The sequence below is a fragment of the Salmo salar genome, chromosome ssa02 (genome assembly GCF_905237065.1).
Source record: "Salmo salar chromosome ssa02, Ssal_v3.1, whole genome shotgun sequence".
Classification (NCBI taxonomy): domain Eukaryota; kingdom Metazoa; phylum Chordata; class Actinopteri; order Salmoniformes; family Salmonidae; genus Salmo; species Salmo salar.
This window is the reverse complement of record NC_059443.1, coordinates 63,034,270-63,057,182: the sequence shown is the minus strand read 5'-3', so window position 1 is coordinate 63,057,182 and position 22,913 is coordinate 63,034,270. Positions and strand designations below refer to the sequence as shown.

General features: G+C 49.1%; 2 protein-coding genes and 1 long non-coding RNA gene across 16 annotated transcripts; all 3 read left to right on the top strand.

Moving 5' to 3' along the window:
* The first annotated feature begins 1,900 nt into the window (after nt 1-1,900).
* LOC106593766 (uncharacterized) lies at nt 1,901-2,303 on the top strand. Its single transcript, XR_006761943.1, has 3 exons — nt 1,901-1,987; nt 2,079-2,131; nt 2,212-2,303. It is a non-coding gene; the product is annotated as an uncharacterized lncRNA (long non-coding RNA).
* A 1,144-nt stretch (nt 2,304-3,447) lies between these two features.
* LOC123730497 (transcription factor SPT20 homolog) lies at nt 3,448-6,188 on the top strand. Of its 9 annotated transcripts, none has more exons than XM_045707458.1 (2): nt 3,448-4,598; nt 4,809-6,188. In XM_045707458.1, the coding sequence occupies exons 1-2, from the start codon at nt 3,465-3,467 to the stop codon at nt 5,997-5,999; spliced, it is 2,325 nt and encodes a 774-aa protein (XP_045563414.1). In that variant the 5' UTR covers nt 3,448-3,464; the 3' UTR covers nt 6,000-6,188. The 9 variants fall into 9 exon arrangements, with proteins under 9 accessions (XP_045563414.1, XP_045563397.1, XP_045563401.1 ...); XM_045707441.1 differs by having other exon boundaries at nt 4,689-6,188; XM_045707445.1 differs by having other exon boundaries at nt 3,448-5,207; nt 5,322-6,188.
* A 13,378-nt stretch (nt 6,189-19,566) lies between these two features.
* On the top strand, nt 19,567-22,633 carry LOC106597369 (mediator of RNA polymerase II transcription subunit 15-like). Of its 6 annotated transcripts, none has more exons than XM_045707416.1 (2): nt 19,567-20,658; nt 20,749-22,633. In XM_045707416.1, the coding sequence occupies exons 1-2, from the start codon at nt 19,621-19,623 to the stop codon at nt 22,447-22,449; spliced, it is 2,739 nt and encodes a 912-aa protein (XP_045563372.1). In that variant the 5' UTR covers nt 19,567-19,620; the 3' UTR covers nt 22,450-22,633. The 6 variants fall into 6 exon arrangements, with proteins under 6 accessions (XP_045563372.1, XP_045563382.1, XP_045563375.1 ...); XM_045707426.1 differs by having other exon boundaries at nt 19,567-20,868; nt 21,199-22,633; XM_045707419.1 differs by having other exon boundaries at nt 19,567-21,108; nt 21,199-22,632.
* The last annotated feature ends 280 nt before the right edge of the window (nt 22,634-22,913 follow it).

Here is a 22,913-nt window from a genome sequence, read left to right as displayed (position 1 = left end):
CAAAGAGAAAGAAAAGTTGAACGGTTGATCCAAATAAATTCCTTAAAAAGTGGATGGGAATTTTCAAGGCAAAGACTTGGAATCAAGGATAATTAGTAGGGATGGAGTGCCAAGCGGAAACATCAGACGGAATAGGGAAACCACTATTTGGCAGATGTTGAGTTTGAAAGGGCTGGAGATATATGCATAGCTACAGTATCTAAACAGCTGCATTTGAGTGTTTGTGGATGTGTACCGCAATCAAAGTTGAGACAACATTGCAAAAAATACATCCACAAAAGAGGGTAGACGATCAGAGGATGATGTGATGGGTTGTTGTCTTGTGTTTTATTTCATCCACACGAGGGAGACATTTTATGGAGATAGTGGGCACCTTCTAGGGGGAAATCAAGTCGGTGACAATTGCTGGTCACCTCTTTTCAAAGTGTGTTGCATTCTGGGGCTAAAACATTTCTGACGTGGGTCTATATGTCGACTGCATGAACTTGAAAAAAATCATGTGATCAAAGGTCATGAAGATTTGACTCCAAGTTTCTGCAGTTGCTCTTCACCAACTTCCTCCTGCATCCATCACCTGCATTGTGGGCGGCTCCATTGTCAACCAATCATTAGTGTTTTTGTTTGACCCATGCAAATGTGACCAAAAACATGACTGAAACAGGAACCAACTTGCTAATATTCATGTGTAACCTACAGTGCAAAAATGAATGATGTGATTGAGGCTCTCTCTCATTTATTGATTTTATAATGTACACACAAATTATTTCAGTTTGTGAGTGGGTGTTGGAGACATGTTTTTTGACATTATAAAGGAAACCTTTTATAAACAATGGCAACACTGCCATGGTGATCTGAGCCTTGCTGTTGGAAAATGACGTTAGTATCCAACTTTCGGTTGTGGCAGATGCACCTCTCCTGACTTTACTTCTTGACTTTGGTCTACAGTCAGTTGCTTTAGTCTTACCACTCAAATGAGCCCTACTATATGTTTGCCTCTGAAAAATTAAAGACTCAGATCATCAAAAGCATATGTGTGGTGTGTTTGCATAACGTGAGAGTTTAATTGGTGTCTGTCTGAAATCAGAATTTGCCCAAGATGTTGCACTTTGTGCAACTGAAACTGTTAACCATCTACTGTTGCTATGCTGAATGAAACACACTGTTTAAAAGAAGGCATGTGTAAAAAAATGGTGCCTAACTGCTCATTTAGCCTCTAATCTTCAAATGAACCAAGTTAATTTTGTACAAGCAATAATTTAAACCCGATCAATGAAGTGCCAAGACAAAATGTGTTTCCTACTTGAGAGCAGGGTTGTCAAACTCATTCCATGGAGGGCCTAGTGTCTGTAGGTTTTTGTTTTTTCCTTTCAATTAAGACCTAGACAACTACTGTAGGTGAGGGGAGTAATTAGTGGCCCTAATTCAGCAATCAAGTACAAGGAAGGAGCGAAAACCCACAGACACTCGGCCCTCCGTGTAATGAGTTTGACGAGTGCTTTAGAGTAAGGGCTGTCAAACCTGTCCGGAACTCAATTAGAGAATCAACCACACCTGAGTAAATTTCTGCATTCCAAATCAACCCCTAGCCCCTACACCTACCGCTTAGTCACTTATGGGCATTTGAAATGATCAGATAGGTTATAGCAATATGGTAATTGCTTCACCTTGACTTCTGATAGGCTGGATGCAATTGTGGCCATATTGCTTATACCTATTCAATCATTTCTGATTCACAGAAGTGTTTAGGTCAGGGTGTAGGATTTAGGGGTCAATTTGGAAATAGAAAATGAATGTAGTTCAGTGGCTGACAGCTGTCCTTAATTAGCCAACGACATTAGAAGGGTCTGGGATTCATTTAAAAGGAGCAACCAAAAGTCTGGCAAATATAGTAAAAGGGATATTCTGGTAGGATGTATGCCTATCATTAGTTCTAAACACTGGTGAGGTTTTGAGGGAAAATGGCCGTGATGATTGGAATTGCTTTAAGGTATGTTTATAAGTCTTTATTTAGTTTGTGTCTCTTGTCCTTCAGGTGTTACAGGTAGCTATGTTCATAACATACTTTCTTTTTCCTTAAGAGTTTCTTGGCTTTGTTGCCTGTTAATTGGAGGGATAACGTGTTCTACATCAGGTGCGTATATTTCAAATAACAGATGTGTAGTTCCATAACCTAAGAAGACTGGCATTTTACAGTTTATTTGTTTTACCTAGGTGATTGGTCTCCTGCACTGGGTTCTAATGCAGCATGGCTCTATGCAGGATCACTTAAGTCTGTAGGATATGGCAATTCTAAGTCTCCAACAGCTCAAATGCAAGCGCAACAGAAACATCCGGCCACCATCCTGCGGAATGAACTGGCCCCCATGTCCCAGCAACCTCAGCAAGTGTGGTATCTAGCTCAGATGGCCCAGAATCAACCAGCCACTGAAGTTGAGAAGCGGAAGCAACAAGCTGCCATGAACCAGCAAGTGTGGCATCCAGCTCAAATGCTGCAGAAGCAACTGACCGCTGTGTGGCTTCCAGCTCAAATGCCCCTGCAGCAGAAGCAAGCGCCCGCCGTGCCCCAGCAAGTGTGGCATCCAGCTCACATGCTGCAGCAGAAGCAAGCGCCCGCCGTGCCCCAGCAAGTGTGGCATCCAGCTCACATGCTGCAGCAGAAGCAAGCGCCCGCCGTGCCCCAGCAAGTGTGGCATCCAGCTCACATGCTGCAGCAGAAGCAAGCGCCAGCCGTGCCCCAGCAAGTGTGGCATCCAGCTCACATGCTGCAGCAGAAGCAAGCGCCCGCCGTGCCCCAGCAAGTGTGGCATCCAGCGCACATGCTGCAGCAGAATCAAGCGCCCGCCGTGCCCCAGAAAGTGTGGCATCGAGCTCAAATGCCCCTGCAGCAAAAGCAAGCGACCGCCGTGCCCCAGCAAGCGTGGCATCCAGCTCAAATACCCCTGCAGCAGAAGCAACCGACCGCCGTGCCCCAGCAAGCGTGGCATCCAGCTCACATGCCCCTGCAGCAGAAGCAACCGACCGCCTTGCCCCAGCAAGCGTGGCATCCAGCTCAAATACCCCTGCAGCAGAAGCAACCGACCGCCGTGCCCCAGCAAGCGTGGCATCGAGCTCAAATGCCCCTGCAGCAGAAGCAACCGACCGCCTTGCCCCAGCAAGCGTGGCGTCCAGCTCAAATGCCCCTGCAGCAGAAGCAACCGACCGCCGTGCCCCAGCAAAGCGTGGCATCGAGCTCAAAAGCCCCTGCAGCAGAAGCAACCGACCGCCATGCCACAGCAAGCGTGGCGTCCAGCTCAAATGCCCGCTGAAGCAACCGACCGCCGTAGCCCCGGCAAGCGTGGCATCCAGCTCACAAGCCCCTGCAGCAGAAGCAACCGACCGCCGTGCCCCAGCAAGCGTGGCATCCAGCTCACACTGCAGCAGAAGCAACTGACCGCCGTGCCCCAGCAAGCGTGGCATCCAGCTCAATGCCCCTGCAGCAGAAGCAACCGACCGCCGTGCCCCAGCAAGCGTGGCATCCAGCTCAAATGCCCCTGCAGCAGAAGCAACCGACCGCCGTGCCCCAGCAAGCGTGGCATCCAGCTCATATGCCCCTGCAGCAGAAGCAACCGACCGCCGTGCCCCAGCAAGCGTGGCATCCAGCTCATATGCCCCAACCGACCGCCGTGCCCCAGCAAGCGTGGCATCCAGCTCATATGCCCCTGCAGCAGAAGCAACCGACCGCCGTGCCCCAGCAAGCGTGGCATCCAGCTCAAATGCCCCTGCAGCAGAAGCAACCGACCGCCGTGCCCCAGCAAGCGTGGCATCCAGCTCATATGCCCCTGCAGCAGAAGCAACCGACCGCCGTGCCCCAGCAAGCGTGGCATCCAGCTCACATGCCCCTGCAGCAGAAGCAACCGACCGCCTTGCCCCAGCAAGCGTGGCATCCAGCTCACATGCCCCTGCAGCAGAAGCAACCGACCGCCGTGCCCCAGCAAGTGTGGCATCGAGCTCAAATGCCCCTGCAGCAACCGACCGCCATGCCACAGCAAGCGTGGCGTTCAGCTCAAATGCCCCTGCAGCAACCGACCGCCGTGCCCCAGCAGCAGAAGCAACCGACCGCCGTGCCCCAGCAAGCGTGGCATCCAGCTCAAATGCCCCTGCAGCAGAAGCAACCGACTGCCGTGCCCCAGCAAGTGTGGCATCGAGCTCAAATGCCCCTGCAGCAACCGACCGCCATGCCACAGCAAGCGTGGCGTTCAGCTCAAATGCCCCTGCAGCAACCGACCGCCGTGCCCCAGCAGCAGAAGCAACCGACCGCCGTGCCCCAGCAAGCGTGGCATCCAGCTCAAATGCCCCTGCAGCAGAAGCAACCGACCGCCGTGCCCCAGCAAGCGTGGCATCCAGCTCAAATGCCCCTGCAGCAGAAGCAACCGACCGCCGTGCCCCAGCAGCAGAAGCAACCGACCGCCGTGCCCCAGCAAGCGTGGCATCCAGCTCAAATGCCACTGCAGCAGAAGCAACCGACCGACGTGCCCCAGCAAGCGTGGCATCCAGCTCAAATGCCCCTGCAGCAGAAGCAACCGACCGCCGTGCCCCAGCAAGCGTGGCATCCAGCTCAAATGCCCCAGCAGCAGAAGCAACCGACCGCCGTGCCCCAGCAGCAGAAGCAACCGACCGCCGTGCCCCAGCAAGCGTGGCATCCAGCTCAAATGCCCCTGCAGCAGAAGCAACCGACCGCCGTGCCCCAGCAAGCGTGGCATCCAGCTCAAATGCCCCTGCAGCAGAAGCAACCGACCGCCGTGCCCCAGCAAGCGTGGCATCCAGCTCAAATGCTCCTGCAGCAGAAGCAACCGACCGCCGTGCCCCAGCAAGCGTGGCATCCAGCTCAAATGCCCCTGCAGCAGAAGCAACCGACCGCCGTGCCCCAGCAAGCGTGGCATCCAGCTCAAATGCCCCTGGAGCAGAAGCAACTGGCCCCTATGCCCAAGAATCGACCAGCCATTGAACCTCAGCAGCAGAAGCAACTATCCAACACACCCCAGCAAGCGTGGCATCCAGCTCAAATGCGCCTGCAGCAGGAGGATGTGGCCGTCGAGCCCCTGCAGCAGGAGGATGTGGCCGTCGAGCCCCTGCAGCAGGAGGATGTGGCCGTCGAGCCCCTGCAGCAGGAGGATGTGGCCGTCGAGCCCCTGCAGCAGGAGGATGTGGCCGTCGAGCCCCTGCAGCAGGAGGATCTGGCCCCTATGCCCAAGAATCGACCAGCCATTGAACCTCAGCAGCAGAAGCAACTATCCAACACACCCCAGCAAGCGTGGCATCCAGCTCAAATGCCCCTGCAGCAGGAGGATGTGGCCGTCGAGCCCCTGCAGCAGGAGGATCGACCGGCAGTCGAGCCCCTGCAGCAGGAGGAACTATCCAACACACCCCAGGAAGCGTGGCATCCAGCTCAAATGCGCCTGCAGCAGGAGGATCTGGCCGTCGAGCTCCTGCAGGAGGATCTGGCCCCTATGCCCAAGAATCGACCAGCCATTGAACCTCAGCAGCAGAAGCAACTATCCAACACACCCCAGCAAGCGTGGCATCCAGCTCAAATGCCCCTGCAGCAGGAGGATCTGGCCGTCGAGCCCCTGCAGCAGGAGGATCTGGCCGTCGAGCCCCTGCAGCAGGAGGATCTGGCCCCTATGCCCAAGAATCGACCAGCCATTGAACCTCAGCAGCAGAAGCAACTATCCAACACACCCCAGCAAGCGTGGCATCCAGCTCAAATGCTCCTGCAGCAGGAGGAACTGGCCGTCGAGCCCCAGGAAGTTAGGTATCCAGCTCAAATGCCCCAGCAGCAACCGAACCCCATTCCTCAGCTATTATGGCATGTAGCCCAAATTCCCCAGCAGCAACTGGCCCCCATCCCTCAGCAGAAGCACTACGAAAGCACAGAAGATGGCGGCTCTAGTAGCTCTCAGTTCCAAATCACACTACGAGAATGGCAAAACGGTCTTCTCCCAACCCCGCTACACTCCTAGCGAGGCTATTCCTATTGACAATGGTAATGCTCCCAATGACAGTGATGTTGGCACATTTGAACCAAGCACATACCCACCACTAGTAAAGGATCCTACAAGTTAACGTACAACTTTAATCTGGTCTTAACTTTGCGCTGTGAATTTGAAGTCCTTTGTACTAGCCATGTATCTGCCAACAGGAGAATCTAATGGTGGATTCATCCTTTAAAAGCTGATAGTGAGACTTTTTTTGTCAAATTGATTAAATAAGATTCTGTTGCTGACACTGTTCTAACTTTCAGGTTTCAGTGATGCTTTTGTTTTGACCAGGAAGTTGTTGGTGTTCTTGCCTCTCTTGCATGAGTGAATCAATAAATAATTTTACTTTCCAATATCTAGTGTCTTTGCAATACTGAGGGTACTCTTGTGCTTTCTGATTTCAAACAGGTGTGGATCACCAGTACAGTTGTCAGTAAAAGAGAATGTGGTTCAGTCTTCAAATAGCTGGTTTTAACCTTTGCTACTGTTTGTTCAAATTCCAAGTTTGGCTTTACATTAGTGGTGACATGTCAGACCTTCCTCATGTTCATACTTTTGTATGTTAACACCCCTTCAAATGACTGGATTCGGCATTCCGGCCAAACCCGTTGCTGACGCGTATAAAATCGAGCACACAGCCATGCAATATCCATATTCAAACATTGGCAGTAGAATGGCCTTGATCAGTGACTTTCAATGTGGCAGTCATAGGATGACACTTTTCCAAGTCAGTTTGTCAATTGCAACCCTGGTCAAATAAGTCCTGTTAATGTGATAGGCCACACAATCTCAGAACAGGGCTGTAGTGTGTAGTCCTCGGTTGCAACACTTAGTGTTTGTAACTGCCTCTGGAAGCATTGTCAGCACCAGAACTGTTCAGGAGCTTCATGCTGTGTTTCGATGAATGAACAGCTGCACACAAGCCTACAATATGTGCAATTCCACTTGTCTGCGGGAGTGGTGTAAAGCTCGGTGATACTGGACTCAAGCGCAATGGAAATGCCTTGTCTGGAGAGACTAATCACTCCATCTGGCAGGATGAATCTGGGTTTCACAGATGCCAGGAGAACACTACCTGCCCGACTGCGTAGTGCCAACTAAAGTTTGTTGGTGGAATAATGGTCTGGGGCTGTTTATGATGGTTTGGGCTAGGCCCCTTAGTTCCAGTGAAGGGAAGTCTTAACGCTACAGCATAGAATAACATTCTAGACAATTCTGTGCTTCCAACTTTGTGACAACAGTTTGGGGGAAGGACCTTTCCTGTTTCAGTATGACAATGCCCCTGTGCATAACGCAAGGTCCATACAGAAGCGGTTGGTGTGGAAGAATTTGACGGGCCTGCAAAGAGCCTTGACCTCAACCCTATCGAACACCTTTGGGATGAATTGGAACGCCGACTGCGAGCCAGGCCTAAACAATCAACATCAGTTTCTGACCTCATTAATACTGTTGTGGCTGAATGAAAGCAAGTCCCCACAGAAATGTTCAAACATCTAGAAGAGTGAAGGCTTTTATAGCTGCAATTGGGGGGCGCAAACTCCATATTAATGCCCATGATTTTGAAATTAAATGTTCAACAAGCTGCTGTCCACATAATTTTGGTCATGTAGTGCACTTTAGATGTAGTTATGTAGGCATGCATTGTACACGGTGTTGACAATCCAGACGTATTCTTCAACCGCAGTCTGCGCCTTAGGGAGAGTACTAAGCTAACATATGGATTGTTTTAAACGTTCATACCATGATCAATTAGCTGTATGTCTTTTTGGGACACTTTTAGGTATCAATATTTTATCACAATGTTTTGATAAAATATAGAATCTTGCTGCTATAGCCCACAAACACATTGAATAGCACCTTTTTATAAATGGCACAGTTTTGAAGTCTGTCCAATGTCTAGGTGATGGCACATATTTAACCCTTTTATGTATCACATGTTGCCACATAAGTCCGAATCCACGTGGTGAGTAATATATGGAATCAAGTAATAACCAAAACAAGTGTTAAACAAATCAAAATATATTTGTCATTCAAAGTAGCCACCCTTTGCCTTGACAGCTTTACAAACTCTTGGCATTCTTTCAACCAGCTTCATGAGGTAGTCACTTGGAATGCATTTCAATTAAAGAGAGCTGCCAGCTCAAGTAGGCTTTCCACTTTCCTTATGTATTTATTTAGCAAAGGTGATAACACATAATGAAAATGAGACCATTTTTCAGTCTGATCATATAGGCTAATAATAGCAGCTGCGTACAGCCTATGCGCCATGTCCATCTGGTTAGGGTAAACAAATTGGTAACGTTATGTATTTATAGTTTATTTGTGTGTCAAGAGAAAATGTGATTAAATTTGGTTTACATTCAAACTTGGGCTGGCCAGGCTGCCTATAAGTTTTCAATCCAAAATTAGTAACTGGAATTAATCAATCAACATAATAGTGATGACAGGTGTGAGTTAATGTTTTGTTAGGATTACAGTTGCATAGCTCTGCATGATGCAAACAGGGCTGGCCCTCCCATTAGGCAAGATTATGCGGCCGTCATTTTGGCAATTGGCTGCCACCCTCCGGTGCCCCTGATCGGCTTCTAAACTGCCCGCACTCCAGCCACCAGCTCATAGCCATTGCTGCAGTTCTCTCTTCTCCCGAAGTTCACTCTTACTATCTTTGGTAGCTATGGTGATGTGTGTTTTATATGGGATTATTCAACTGTGAAACATTAATAAAAATGAATCTGCCAATTCAATTATTGTATTGTTTTTTTGTTTGTGTGATGAAGACGGTTGGTGATTAAGGCAGTTGCCTAGCCTATCCTGTTAATGTTAGCTAGCTCATACTAGTAGATATCATCAGCTAAAAGTAAGCTACAGAGATTTGAAACAAATTTGCTACCATGTCTAAGAGACAAAAATGAATGAAGTGAATTAAAAAAAAGAATGACAAAAGAGGCACAATCTCTAAACCAGAGAAATTCGCTGCTGAAATTGATCAGCGTGCAGCAATGTCCATCAGCCGGTATAGAGAACGACAAGCCTCCGGGGACAGGCGTTCATTCGCCGAGATGGACGAGCCCCCGTTCGCTGGTTCTAGCAGTGAAGAGGGCGTACCGGAGGAGCCATCCACTTTCACCAATGATAAGAGCTCACTGGGTGAACAAGAAACACACCAGGCCTAGCCACACCTCCAAACAATGCTGGCGGAGACCCTACTGTCTTGGACCCTGACTCAGATTCGTCGCACCCCATCCCCGATGACAACGGTGCTGCTGCTAAATCCGACTCCCAGACAAAAAACATTAAAGATCCCGGTGAGTGGCCAAAATATATGAATGGATCTTTACGGGATATGTTAGTGCAGGCTGGGCCACATCAGGATAAGGAGGGGAATTTCCCAAGAGATGAGGGGCAACGAAAATGTTCGGTGGCCCACTACAATAGGAAGATGGTGAACGGGGAGCAAGTAGAGAGACCATGGCTTGTCCATTCCAAGCAAAATGATGCAGCCTTCTGTTTTTGCTGCAAACCTTTTTCACACTAGTGCAAATCTGCGCTGGTCAGGGATGGAACCAAGGACTGGAAGACTCTGTGCCACCGCCTCAGCTCGCATGAGAAGTCGCATGACCACCTAGATAGTTTCCAGAGGTGGAAGGAGCTGGAGATCAGGCTGGTGTACAAGCAAACTATCGATGCCCAAGCCCAACGGCCTATTGACGGAGAGACTCCCAACTGGCAGCAGCTGCTACAGAGGCTCATAGCCCTGATACGCTTAATGGCCACCCAGAATATTGCGCTACGTGGGACCACCGACTGGCTGAACAAGCCAAATAATGGGAACATTCTGAAGTTTGTGGAAATGCTGGGTATCTTTGATGGAATCATGAAGAAGCATGTAAGGAGAGTACAGTCCAAAGAAACACATGTGCACTACCTTGGTAAAAGACTCCAGAACAAAATCATTGACATGCTGGCACAAGACTTCCAGCAGACAGTGTGCAGTGAGCTAAAAGCAGCCAAATATGTTTCTATAATTTTGGACCGCACAACAGACAAGAGCAAAACAAATCAGATGACGACAGTGGTGCATTTTGTTTCAACCGAGGATGATGGGTCAGTGCGCACGAGAGAGCACTTCCTGGAGTTTAGTGAACTGCTTGACACAACGGGGTTGGCATGACAGAGTTGCTCATCTCAAAACTCCAGAAACATGGCATCGCCATCATGGACATGAGAGGGCAGGGGTATGACAATGGGGCAAATATGCGGGGGAGGCACAGCGGAGTTCAAAAAAGAGTGCATGATATCAAATCAAATCAAATTTATTTATATAGCCCTTCGTACATCAGCTGATATCTCAAAGTGCTGTACAGAAACCCAGCCTAAAACCCCAAACAGCAAGCAAAGCATGTGAAAGAAGCACGGTGGCTAGGAAAAACTCCCTAGGAAAAACTCCCTAGAAAGGCCAAAATCCTAGGAAGAAACCTAGAGAGGAACCAGGCTATGAGGGGTGGCCAGTCCTCTTCTGGCTGTGCAGGGTGGATATTATAACAGAACATGGTCAAGATGTTAAAATGTTAAAATGTTCATAAATGACCAGCATGGTCAAATAATAATAATCATAGTAGTTGTCGAGGGTGCAACAAGCACGTCCGGTGAACAGGTCAGGGTTCCATAGCCGCAGGCAGAACAGTTGAAACTGGAGCAGCAGCACGGCCAGGTGGACTGGGGACAGCAAGGAGTCATCATACCAGGTAGTCCTGAGGCATGGTCCTAGGGCTCAGGTCCTCCGAGAGAAAGACAGAAAGAGAGAAAGAGAGAATTAGAGAGAGCATATTTAAATTCACACAGGACACCGGATAAGACAAGAGAAATACTCCAGATGTAACAGACTGACCCTAGCCCCCCGACACATAAACTACTGCAGCATAAATACTGGAGGCTGAGACAGGAGGGATCAGAAGACACTGTGGCCCCATCCGATGATACCCCGGACAGGGCCAAACAGGCAGGATATAACCCCACCCACTTTGCCAAAGCACAGCCCCCACACCACTAGAGGGATGTCTCCAACCACCAACTTACCGTCCTAAGACAAGGCCGAGTATAGCCCACAACGATCTCCGCCATGGCACAACCCAAGGGGGGGCGCCAACCCAGACAGGAAGACCACGTCAGTGACTCAACCCACTCAAGTGACGCACCCCTCCCATGGACGGCATGGAAGAACACCAGTAAGCCAGTGACTCAGCCCCTGTAAAAGGGTTAGAGGCAGAGAATCCCAGTGGAAAGAGGGGAACCGGCAAGGCAGAGACAGCAAGGGCGGTTCGTTGCTCCAGCCTTTCCGTTCACCTTCACACTCCATAAAAATGGAGCTCTATAGGAGAAAGCCCTACCTCCAGCCGTTTGCTTAGAAATTCTAGGGACAATTAGGAGGCCTGCGTCTTGTGACCGTAGCGTACGTGTAGGTATGTACGGCAGGACCAAATCGGAAAGATAGGTAGGAGCAAGCCCATGTAATGCTTTGTAGGTTAGCAGTAAAACCTTGAAATCAGCCCTTGCCTTAACAGGAAGCCAGTGTAGGGAGGCTAGCACTGGAGTAATATGATCACATTTTTTGGTTCTAGTCAGGATTCTAACAGCCGTATTTAGCACTAACTGAAGTTTATTTAGTGCTTTATCCGGGTAGCCGGAAAGTAGAGCATTGCAGTAGTCCAGCCTAGAAGTAACAAAAGCATGGATACATTTTTCTGCGTCATTTTTGGACACAAAGTTTCTGATTTTTGCAATGTTACGTAGATGGAAAAAAGCTGTCCTTGAAACAGTCTTGATATGTTCTTCAAAAGAGAGATCAGGGTCCAGAGTAACGCCGAGGTCCTTCACAGTTTTATTTGAGACGACTGTACAACCATCCAGATTAATTGTCAGATTCAACAGAAGATCTCTTTGTTTCTTGGGACCTAGAACAAGCATCTCTGTTTTGTCCGAGTTTAAAAGTAGAAAGATTGCAGCCATCCACTTCTTTATGTCTGAAACACAGGCTTCTAGCGAGGGCAATTTTGGGGCTTCACCATGTTTCATTGAAATGTACAGCTGTGTGTCGTCCGCATAGCAGTGAAATTTAACATTATGTTTTCGAATGACATCCCCAAGAGGTAAAATATATAGTGAAAACAATAGTGGTCCTAAAACGGAACCTTGAGGAACACCGAAATTTACAATTGATTTGTCAGAGGACAAACCATTCACAGAGACAAACTGATATCTTTCCGACAGGTAAGATCTAAACCAGGCGAGAACTTGTCCATGTAGACCAATTTGGGTTTCCAATCTCTCCAAAAGAATGTGGTGATCGATGGTATCAAAAGCGGCACTAAGATCTAGATATCAATACAAGGGCATTTTTATGTCCCATGGAGCGCGCACTCACTGAATCTGGTTCTCTCTGATGCATTATCGTGTTGCTTGGAGGCAGCTGAGTTTTTTAACACCATCCAAGAGATTTAGACATTTTTATCTGGAGCTACACACAGCTGGGACGTGCTGAAAGAGCACGTAAAAGATGGACTCACAGTGAAACCCCTCACATGGGAGAGCCGGGTGGAGGCTGTGAAACCTGTGCAGTACCAACTCGGGGAGATTTATGATTTTATGTGCTAAAACAAGGTTGGAGGCAAACAGCATTGCCGCCAAAATGAACAAATTTGGCTTCATGTGCGCAGTGGTCGTTTGGTATGACACATTGTTCAAAGTGAAATCACCAGAAAGAGTTAGCAGGTGGTGAGTTTTAACCTTTCACAAGCAGTGGCTCAACTGAACTCAACCAGGGTATTCCTCCAAGACTACCACTCCGATGCAGCTTTCGCTGGCGCATTAGCAAGCGCAAATGAGTTGGCAGAGGAGATGTGTATTGTGCCCTGTTTCCGAGTGCAGCCCATTGTCCGTCCCAGGAAGAAAATGAGTCTGTTTTGGCTACGAGGGAGAGGATGAGCCTGTGACTGACCCTCAGCAGAAATTCAAAGTACATTTCTTTAATCAGTTTCTTGATTCTGCTATCCAGTCCGTCAACGAGGGCTTTACGCAGCTCAAAGAGCACAGCAGTGTTTTCAGCATCCTGTACAACACCCCACCGTCAAGGACATGGACACTGTAGTGCTTACCAGGGATTGCGCAACACTCGAGAGGGCCCTTACGCATGGGAATTCCAGGGACATCGACGCAAAAGAGCTGTGTAATGAGCTCAAAGTCTTGAACAGGAGACTGGTCAGTGAGGCAAAACCACTCGACGCACTGGAGTATATATATCCAGACACCAAATGGCCTCCTTGTATCTCAATGGCTATGTTGCCCTGAGAGTTCTTCACACTCCCAGTGACAGTGGCAAGGGGAAAGCACACATTCTCCAAGCTCAAACGACCTGAGCTCTACTATGAATCAAGAGACTCAATGGACTCGCCACCATATCAATTGATCATGAATTGTCTTACAAAATCAACCTCCAACAAGCAGTGCATGCGTTTGCTTCCAGGATGGCCATGTGAGTCAACTTGTCTTTGAATGAAGGGAAGCGTTGATCATACAGTCGTATTCATTCTATCACTGAGTAATTTATTAAGATTCATTATCTATTGCCTGTTTACGTTGTATTTTTTATTTATTTAAATAGACTACATCCTAATCTCTCTCTCTCTGTCTCTCTGTCTCTCTCTCTTCCTGTCTCTCGCTCTCTCTTCCTTTGTCGCTCTCTCTCTCACACTCTATCGATTTGATTTGAGGTCCATGGACAGCTAGAAAGAAAACATTGCTGACTGCAATGCAGCTCAACAGCAGAGGAAAGAGGCCACTCTATGTGGGCCACGAAATAAAGAAATGCTGAAACTGATGTTGGACAATGAAATTCAATATGTAAATAAAATGAATTTGTTAAGGCTGGGTCATTGACATAAAGCTTTTTTTTACACTGCTCCAACAAAACGAGGCACTTGCTTGCAAAGCTCAAATGATCTCACTCTTTTTTACAGTTCTACAGGAATATTAAATTATATGTTAAATAAAAGTGTTATTTTTATTGTGTCATGGCATGTGTGATAACAGGTGGCATTTTATTAGTAAGAAACTCAGTTTCCTCATATAGGGAGTTGGCTGCATATTGATTGCAACATTGTAACTTTCCGGTAAGGGGCCGCCTATATGTGCACACGAGCACCAACCATCTAATTACATATATAACTGGAGCCTATTTCTTCCTATTCCAAAAAATAAGTGGTAAGCCTACCTGTTTGACAGACATAATTATGCTATCCATAGATGTTGGTATAGCCAAATCCTCCAATACTGCATGTACTCCTTAAATACCTCCGTGAAGGGTTTGGTGTGTTTGGTTAAAACCAGGGCTCAAATTGAGTGAGGGGATCCCATACCCTTTGTAAAGAAAAGGGTATCTATTGTTCATTTAAATGTAGAAAAAAAATACATACAAGGAATCCAGATTATATAAAGCGTTCTATAACAATGCTTAACTCTGTGATGCCTTATGGTAGAAACAAGCTTTCAGTGATTAATCAGTTGTAAAAAGGTCTTATATGGGCAAAAGAGGTGACTCCGATGCATATGAGGATGTATTGATTCCTCTCTATGCCATTCTGAAGCTGAGCTGCAGCCTATAATATTCAATGAGCTATTCTGTCCCTATTAAAAAAATATATGTTTATTTGAACCCAGGAAGCTTTTAGGGAAGCACTTCTGTTGTTGGGTTTTACAACGGACAAGTAGCCAGCAGTGGAAGCTTACATTTTTCTGCATCGGTAGAGCCTCTGTCTGGGTGGAAAGGGAACTTTTGAAAGTGCCATGATTAGATTCATAAGGATGTCTAAGATGTAATTATTTGCAAACAGCATTGCAAACAAGACACTCTGGTTAGACATTGGAGAAATGTTAAGTTTGTTTATTTCTCTGTCCATTCTTCCCTGAAACTTCTATTTTCATTATCCACCTTTCTTTTGAGACTTTTTCAGCACAACATTTTCTCTTGACTTCAAGCTGTTTTTCCCAAATCCCCTCATAAAGATTTCATGTCACTAATGTAATAGCGGCATTGGTGATTTCATCAATGTGTAACGGCTGTCTGAGGAAGAAGTGGACCAAAATGCGGCGGAGTTAGGGTTCGTCATATTTAATACACGAACACTATGCAATTCACAAACAACAACAAAACTGACAGCCAACACAGTCCTGTCAAGTGCAACCACAATGACAAGCACAATTACCCACGAAACCCAAAGGAAACGTAGGCAACTTATGTGTGACTCCCAATCAACCACAACACTCTACAGCTGTGCTTGATTGGAAGTCACACGGCCAAAATCAATGAAACAATAAAAAACACACACTCCCTTCTGCCACGTCCTGACCCAACTACACCCTCTACTGGTCAGGACGTGACACAATGTAATCATTAGGCTATGTTATTGACATTGGATTGATTATATAGCCTACTAACCAGATCTGTTAAAAATGTTGTTTCATTTGTAGAATTCGCCTATGAATTGGGCTGCTATTATGTTCTGTTGTCACGTCCTGACCATAGTGAGTGTTATTTTCTATGGTAGATTAGGTCAGGGCATGACAGGGGGTGTTTGTCTGATTTTTGTATGTCTATGTTTTGGTTCTAGGTTTGTTTTTCTATGTTGGTGTTTTTTGGCATGACCTCCAATTAGAGGCAGCAGGTTGTCGTTGTCTCTAATTGGAGTGTATGTAAACTTCTGACCCACTGGAATTGTGATACAGTGAATTACAAGTGAAATAATCTGTCTGTAAACAATTGTTGGAAAAATGACTTGTGTCATGCACAAAGTAGATGTCCTAAATTTGTGGAGTGGTTGAAAAACAAGTTTTAATGACTCCAACCTAAGTGTATGTAAACTCCTGACTTCAACTGTACATGAAAGATCCAGTAACTGTAGGCCAGCCTATAGCAGCGGAAGAGGGGAGTGAGTGCAGATTTCTAGACATTAAGGGCCGTACAATAAAGTAAAGAAGGATTGGAGCACTTGGGGTGAATATAAAAGACCAGAAAAAATAACAGATTGTCTGCCTGCTGTGCTGAAACAAACAGGAGAAGAAAACAACACACTCCAAAGAGAAAGAAAAGTTGAACGGTTGATCCAAATAAATTCCTTCAAAAGTGGATGGGAATTTTCAAGGCAAAGACTTGGAATCAAGGATAATTAGTAGGGATGGAGTGCCAAGCGGAAACATCAGACGGAATAGGGAAACCACTATTTGGCAGATGTTGAGTTTGAAAGGGCTGGAGATATATGCATAGCTACAGTATCTAAACAGCTGCATTTGAGTGTTTGTGGATGTGTACCGCAATCAAAGTTGAGACAACATTGCAAAAAATACATCCACAAAAGAGGGTAGACGATCAGAGGATGATGTGATGGGTTGTTGTCTTGTGTTTTATTTCATCCACACGAGGGAGACATTTTATGGAGATAGTGGGCACCTTCTAGGGGAAATCAAGTCGGTGACAATTGCTGGTCACCTCTTTTCAAAGTGTGTTGCATTCTGGGGCTAAAACATTTCTGACGTGGGTCTATATGTCGACTGCATGAACTTGAAAAAAATCATGTGATCAAAGGTCATGAAGATTTGACTCCAAGTTTCTGCAGTTGCTCTTCACCAACTTCCTCCTGCATCCATCACCTGCATTGTGGGCGGCTCCATTGTCAACCAATCATTAGTGTTTTTGTTTGACCCATGCAAATGTGACCAAAAACATGACTGAAACAGGAACCAACTTGCTAATATTCATGTGTAACCTACAGTGCAAAAATGAATGATGTGATTGAGGCTCTCTCTCATTTATTGATTTTATAATGTACACACAAATTATTTCAGTTTGTGAGTGGGTGTTGGAGACATGTTTTTTGACATTATAAAGGAAACCTTTTATAAACAATGGCAACACTGCCATGGTGATCTGAGCCTTGCTGTTGGAAAATGACGTTAGTATCCAACTTTCGTTTGTGGCAGATGCACCTCTCCTGACTTTACTTCTTGACTTTGGTCTACAGTCAGTTGCTTTAGTCTTACCACTCAAATGAGCCCTACTATATGTTTGCCTCTGAAAAATTAAAGACTCAGATCATCAAAAGCATATGTGTGGTGTGTTTGCATAACGTGAGAGTTTAATTGGTGTCTGTCTGAAATCAGAATTTGCCCAAGATGTTGCACTTTGTGCAACTGAAACTGTTAACCATCTACTGTTGCTATGCTGAATGAAACACACTGTTTAAAAGAAGGCATGTGTAAAATAATGGTGCCTAACTGCTCATTTAGCCTCTAATCTTCAAATGAACCAAGTTAATTTTGTACAAGCAATAATTTAAACCCGATCAATGAAGTGCCAAGACAAAATGTGTTTCCTACTTGAGAGCAGGGGTGTCAAACTCATTCCATGGAGGGCCTAGTGTCTGTAGGTTTTTGTTTTTTCCTTTCAATTAAGACCTAGACAACTACTGTAGGTGAGGGGAGTAATTAGTGGCCCTAATTCAGCAATCAAGTACAAGGAAGGAGCGAAAACCCACAGACACTCGGCCCTCCGTGTAATGAGTTTGACGCGTGCTTTAGAGTAAAGGCTGTCAAACCTGTCCGGAACTCAATTAGAGAATCAACCACACCTGAGTAAATTTCTGCATTCCAAATCAACCCCTAGCCCCTACACCTACCGCTTAGTCACTTATGGGCATTTGAAATGATCAGATAGGTTATAGCAATATGGTAATTGCTTCACCTTGACTTCTGATAGGCTGGATGCAATTGTGGCCATATTGCTTATACCTATTCAATCATTTCTGATTCACAGAAGTGTTTAGGTCAGGGTGTAGGATTTAGGGGTCAATTTGGAAATAGAAAATGAATGTAGTTCAGTGGCTGACAGCTGTCCTTAATTAGCCAACGACATTAGAAGGGTCTGGGATTCATTTAAAAGGAGCAACCAAAAGTCTGGCAAATATAGTAAAAGGGATATTCTGGTAGGATGTATGCCTATCATTAGTTCTAAACACTGGTGAGGTTTTGAGGGAAAATGGCCGTGATGATTGGAATTGCTTTAAGGTATGTTTATAAGTCTTTATTTAGTTTGTGTCCCTTGTCCTTCAGGTGTTACAGGTAGCTATGTTCATAACATACTTTCTTTTTCCTTAAGAGTTTCTTGGCTTTGTTGCCTGCTAATTGGAGGGATAACGTGTTCTACATCAGGTGCGTATATTTCAAATAACAGATGTGTAGTTCCATAACCTAAGAAGACTGGCATTTTACAGTTTATTTGTTTTACCTAGGTGATTGGTCTCCTGCACTGGGTTCTAATGCAGCATGGCTCTATGCAGGATCACTTAAGTCTGTAGGATATGGCAATTCTAAGTCTCCAACAGCTCAAATGCAAGCGCAACAGAAACATCCGGCCACCATCCTGCGGAATGAACTGGCCCCCATGTCCCAGCAACCTCAGCAAGTGTGGTATCTAGCTCAGATGGCCCAGAATCAACCAGCCACTGAAGTTGAGAAGCGGAAGCAACAAGCTGCCATGAACCAGCAAGTGTGGCATCCAGCTCAAATGCTGCAGAAGCAACTGACCGCTGTGTGGCTTCCAGCTCAAATGCCCCTGCAGCAGAAGCAAGCGCCCGCCGTGCCCCAGCAAGTGTGGCATCCAGCTCACATGCTGCAGCAGAAGCAAGCGCCCGCCGTGCCCCAGCAAGTGTGGCATCCAGCTCACATGCTGCAGCAGAAGCAAGCGCCAGCCGTGCCCCAGCAAGTGTGGCATCCAGCGCACATGCTGCAGCAGAAGCAAGCGACCGCCGTGCCCCAGAAAGTGTGGCATCGAGCTCAAATGCCCCTGCAGCAAAAGCAAGCGACCGCCGTGCCCCAGCAAGCGTGGCATCCAGCTCAAATACCCCTGCAGCAGAAGCAAGCGACCGCCGTGCCCCAGCAAGCGTGGCATCCAGCTCACATGCCCCTGCAGCAGAAGCAACCGACCGCCTTGCCCCAGCAAGCGTGGCATCCAGCTCACATGCCCCTGCAGCAGAAGCAACCGACCGCCGTGCCCCAGCAAGCGTGGCATCCAGCTCACATGCCCCTGCAGCAGAAGCAACCGACCGCCGTGCCCCAGCAAGCGTGGCATCCAGCTCACATGCCCCTGCAGCAGAAGCAACCGACAGCCGTGCCCCAGCAAGCGTGGCATCCAGCTCACATGCCCCTGCAGCAGAAGCAACCGACCGCCGTGCCCCAGCAAGCGTGGCATCCAGCTCAAATGCCCCTGCAGCAGAAGCAAGCGACCGCCGTGCCCCAGCAAGCGTGGCATCCAGCTCACATGCCCCTGCAGCAGAAGCAAGCGACCGCCGTGCCCCAGCAAGCGTGGCATCTAGCTCACATGCCCCTGCAGCAGAAGCAAGCGACCGCCGTGCCCCAGCAAGCGTGGCATCTAGCTCAAATGCCCCTGCAGCAGAAGCAAGCGACCGCCGTGCCCCAGCACGCTTGGCATCCAGCTCAAATGCCCCTGCAGCAGAAGCAACCGACCGCCGTGCCCCAGCAAGCGTGGCATCGAGCTCAAATGCCCCTGCAGCAGAAGCAACCGACCGCCGTGCCACAGCAAGCGTGGCGTTCAGCTCAAATGCCCCTGCAGCAACCGACCGCCGTGGCCCGGCAAGCGTGGCATCCAGCTCACAAGCCCCTGCAGCAGAAGCAACCGACCGCCGTGCCACAGCAAGCGTGGCATCCAGCTCACATGCAGCAGAAGCAACCGACCGCCGTGCCCCAGCAAGCGTGGCATCCAGCTCACATGCCCCTGCAGCAGAAGCAACCGACCGCCGTGCCCCAGCAAGCGTGGCATCCAGCTCAAATGCCCCTGCAGCAGAAGCAACCGACCGCCGTGCCCCAGCAAGCGTGGCATCCAGCTCAAATGCCCCTGCAGCAGAAGCAACCGACCGCCGTGCCCCAGCAAGCTTGGCATCCAGCTCATATGCCCCTGCAGCAGAAGCAACCGACCGCCGTGCCCCAGCAAGCGTGGCATCCAGCTCATATGCCCCTGCAGCAGAAGCAACCGACCGCCGTGCCCCAGCAAGCGTGGCATCCAGCTCATATGCCCCTGCAGCAGAAGCAACCGACCGCCGTGCCCCAGCAAGCGTGGCATCCAGCTCAAATGCCCCTGCAGCAGAAGCAACCGACCGCCGTGCCCCAGCAAGCGTGGCATCCAGCTCATATGCCCCTGCAGCAGAAGCAACCGACCGCCGTGCCCCAGCAAGCGTGGCATCCAGCTCAAATGCCCCTGCAGCAGAAGCAACCGACCGCCGTGCCCCAGCAAGCGTGGCATCCAGCTCAAATGCCCCTGCAGCAGAAGCAACCGACCGCCGTGCCCCAGCAAGCGTGGCATCCAGCTCAAATGCCCCAGCAGCAGAAGCAACCGACCGCCGTGCCCCAGCAGCAGAAGCAACCGACCGCCGTGCCCCAGCAAGCGTGGCATCCAGCTCAAATGCCCCTGCAGCAGAAGCAACCGACTGCCGTGCCCCAGCAAGCGTGGCATCCAGCTCAAATGCCCCTGCAGCAGAAGCAACCGACCGCCGTGCCCCAGCAAGCGTGGCATCCAGCTCAAATGCCCCAGCAGCAGAAGCAACCGACCGCCGTGCCCCAGCAGCAGAAGCAACCGACCGCCGTGCCCCAGCAAGCGTGGCATCCAGCTCAAATGCCCCTGCAGCAGAAGCAACCGACCGCCGTGCCCCAGCAAGCGTGGCATCCAGCTCAAATGCCCCTGCAGCAGAAGCAACCGACCGCCGTGCCCCAGCAAGCGTGGCATCCAGCTCAAATGCCCCTGCAGCAGAAGCAACCGACCGCCGTGCCCCAGCAAGCGTGGCATCCAGCTCAAATGCCCCAGCAGCAGAAGCAACCGACCGCCGTGCCCCAGCAAGCGTGGCATCCAGCTCAAATGCCCCTGCAGCAGAAGCAACCGACCGCCGTGCCCCAGCAAGCGTGGCATCCAGCTCAAATGCCCCTGCAGCAGAAGCAACCGACCGCCTTGCCCCAGCAAGCGTGGCATCCAGCTCAAATGCCCCAGCAGCAGAAGCAACCGACCGCCGTGCCCCAGCAGCAGAAGCAACCGACCGCCGTGCCCCAGCAAGCGTGGCATCCAGCTCAAATGCCCCTGCAGCAGAAGCAACCGACCGCCGTGCCCCAGCAAGCGTGGCATCCAGCTCAAATGCCCCTGCAGCAGAAGCAACCGACCGCCGTGCCCCAGCAAGCGTGGCATCCAGCTCAAATGCCCCTGGAGCAGAAGCAACTGGCCCCTATGCCCAAGAATCGACCAGCCATTGAACCTCAGCAGCAGAAGCAACTATCCAACACACCCCAGCAAGCGTGGCATCCAGCTCAAATGCGCCTGCAGCAGGAGGATGTGGCCGTCGAGCCCCTGCAGCAGGAGGATGTGGCCGTCGAGCCCCTGCAGCAGGAGGATGTGGCCGTCGAGCCCCTGCAGCAGGAGGATGTGGCCGTCGAGCCCCTGCAGCAGGAGGATGTGGCCGTCGAGCCCCTGCAGCAGGAGGATCGACCGGCAGTCGAGCCCCTGCAGCAGGAGGATCGACCGGCCGTCGAGCCCCTGCAGCAGGAGGAACTATCCAACACACCCCAGGAAGCGTGGCATCCAGCTCAAATGCGCCTGCAGCAGGAGGATCTGGCCGTCGAGCTCCTGCAGGAGGATCTGGCCCCTATGCCCAAGAATCGACCAGCCATTGAACCTCAGCAGCAGAAGCAACTATCCAACACACCCCAGCAAGCGTGGCATCCAGCTCAAATGCGCCTGCAGCAGGAGGATGTGGCCGTCGAGCCCCTGCAGCAGGAGGATGTGGCCGTCGAGCCCCTGCAGCAGGAGGATCTGGCCCCTATGCCCAAGAATCGACCAGCCATTGAACCTCAGCAGCAGAAGCAACTATCCAACACACCCCAGCAAGCGTGGCATCCAGCTCAAATGCCCCTGCAGCAGGAGGATCTGGCCGTCGATCCCCTGCAGCAGGAGGATCTGGCCGTCGAGCCCCTGCAGCAGGAGGATCTGGCCCCTATGCCCAAGAATCGACCAGCCATTGAACCTCAGCAGAAGCAACTATCCAACACACCCCAGCAAGCGTGGCATCCAGCTCAAATGCTCCTGCAGCAGGAGGAACTGGCCGTCGAGCCCCAGGAAGTTAGGTATCCAGCTCAAATGCCCCAGCAGCAACCGAACCCCATTCCTCAGCTATTATGGCATGTAGCCCAAATTCCCCAGCAGCAACTGGCCCCCATCCCTCAGCAGAAGCACTACGAAAGCACAGAAGATGGCGGCTCTAGTAGCTCTCAGTTCCAAATCACACTACGAGAATGGCAAAACGGTCTTCTCCCAACCCCGCTACACTCCTAGCGAGGCTATTCCTATTGACAATGGTAATGCTCCCAATGACAGTGATGTTGGCACATTTGAACCAAGCACATACCCACCACTAGTAAAGGATCCTACAAGTTAACGTACAACTTTAATCTGGTCTTAACTTTGCGCTGTGAATTTGAAGTCCTTTGTACTAGCCATGTATCTGCCAACAGGAGAATCTAATGGTGGATTCATCCTTTAAAAGCTGATAGTGAGACTTTTTTTGTCAAATTGATTAAATAAGATTCTGTTGCTGACACTGTTCTAACTTTCAGGTTTCAGTGATGCTTTTGTTTTGACCAGGAAGTTGTTGGTGTTCTTGCTACTCTTGCATGAGTGAATCAATAAATAATTTTACTTTCCAATATCTAGTGTCTTTGCAATACTGAGGGTACTCTTGTGCTTTCTGATTTCAAACAGGTGTGGATCACCAGTACAGTTGTCAGTAAAAGAGAATG